The following is a 1663-nucleotide window of genomic DNA, read 5'->3' on the forward strand; positions in this document are numbered from 1 at the left end:
CAAGTCCTGGCCATACTATAGAATCTGGGATGCTTCCGACAACTGTCACCACCCCACTTCCGGCTTTTAAAGGCGGACTCCAGTGCCCAAACAGAACCGAACCAAACCCCCCAAAAAGAAGAAAACCCCAAACAACAATGAATAAAGTCACGACAATCTCATCCCGTTTTCTGCGAGAGGTAGATTTTGTCAAGGAAGGGTGTGATGCAGCCAAGTCACGGTCCGCCTAGAAGCACTTGCGGTGGACGATGGACGGGCCGCACTCATCGTACTCCTGCTTGCTGACCCACGACATCTGCTGGAAGGTGGACAGCGAGGCCAGGATGGAGCCCCCGATCCACACCGAGTACTTGCGCTCGGGGGGCGCCGTGATCTTGACCTTCGTGGTGTTGGGGGCCAGGGCGGTGATCTCCTTCTGCATCCGGTCAGCGATGGCCGGGTACATGGTGGTACCGCCGGACAGCACGGTGTTGGCGTACAGGCCCTTCCGGATGTCCACGTCACACTTCATGATGGAATTGAAGGTCGTTTCGTGGATGCCGCAGGACTCCATGCCCAGGAAGGAGGGCTGGAAGAGCGCCTCGGGGCAGCGGAAGCGCTCGCTGCCGAGGGTGATCACCTGGCCGTCGGGCAGCTCGTAGCTCTTCTCCAGGATGGACGAGGAGGCCGCCGTGGCCATCTCCCGCTCGAAGTCCAGCGCCACGTAGCACAGCTTCTCCTTGATGTCGCGCACGATCTCCCGCTCGGCCGTGGTGCTGAAGCTGTAGCCGCGCTCCGTGAGCATCTTCACCAGGTAGTCGGTCAGGTCCCGGCCCGCCAGGTCCAGGCGCAGGACGGCGTGGGGCAGCGCGTAGCCCTCGTAGATGGGCATCATGTGGGTGACCCCGTCGCCCGAGTCCATCATGGTCCCCGTGGTATGGCCGGAGGCGTACAGGGACAGCACGGCCTGAATGGCCACGTACAAGGCCGGCGTGTGGAAGGTCTCGAACATGATCTGGGTCATCTTCTCCCGGTTGGCCTTGGGGTTCAGGGGGGCCTCGGTCAGCAGCACCGGGTGCTCCTCGGGGACCACGCGCAGCTCGTTGTAGAAGGTGTGGTGCCAGATCTTCTCCATGTCGGCCCAGTTGGTGACGATGCCGTGCTCCATGGGGTACTTGAGCGTCAGGATGCCCCTCTTGCTCTGGGCCTCGTCGCCCACGTACGAGTCCTTCTGGTCCACGGGCACCATCACGTCCTGGTGCTTGGGGCGCCCCACGATGGAGGGGAAGACGGCGCGGGGGGCATCGTCGCCCGCGAAGCCGGCCTTGCATATGCCAGAGCCATTGTCCACCACCAGCGGGGCGATTTCACCGTCCATGGCGGGCTGGGCTGGTGGGGAGCGTTGGAGCGTCGAGGGCCGCCTGCGGTGCTCGCGGGCTGGACACGGGCTCGCCTCCACTCTTACTAGCGCTGAACTTTTATAATTTAACTCTATTTTTGGCTAGCACCCTAAGAATTCTAACTTAAAATATATATAAAAAAAACCCACCCTGAAATATCATTCATATTCATAATCTCTCAAGCAAGATGGGATAAGATTTAGATTATTTTAATTTTAATCATGCTATTGATGTAGACTAAGCACAGCACGTTGGTATGTTATTCTACAAAACTAGTATTTCTT

General features: G+C 58.6%; 1 protein-coding gene across 1 annotated transcript; it reads right to left on the reverse strand.

The window, feature by feature from the left end:
* Window positions 1–226: 226 nt before the first annotated feature.
* Window positions 227–1357, reverse strand: LOC101545833 (actin, cytoplasmic 2-like). Its single transcript, XM_004603819.2, has one exon. It carries the CDS (start codon window positions 1355–1357, stop codon window positions 227–229), a length of 1131 nt encoding a protein of 376 aa, XP_004603876.2.
* Window positions 1358–1663: the final 306 nt, after the last annotated feature.

Source organism: Sorex araneus, chromosome 4 (genome assembly GCF_027595985.1).
Source record: "Sorex araneus isolate mSorAra2 chromosome 4, mSorAra2.pri, whole genome shotgun sequence".
NCBI classification, from domain to species: domain Eukaryota; kingdom Metazoa; phylum Chordata; class Mammalia; order Eulipotyphla; family Soricidae; genus Sorex; species Sorex araneus.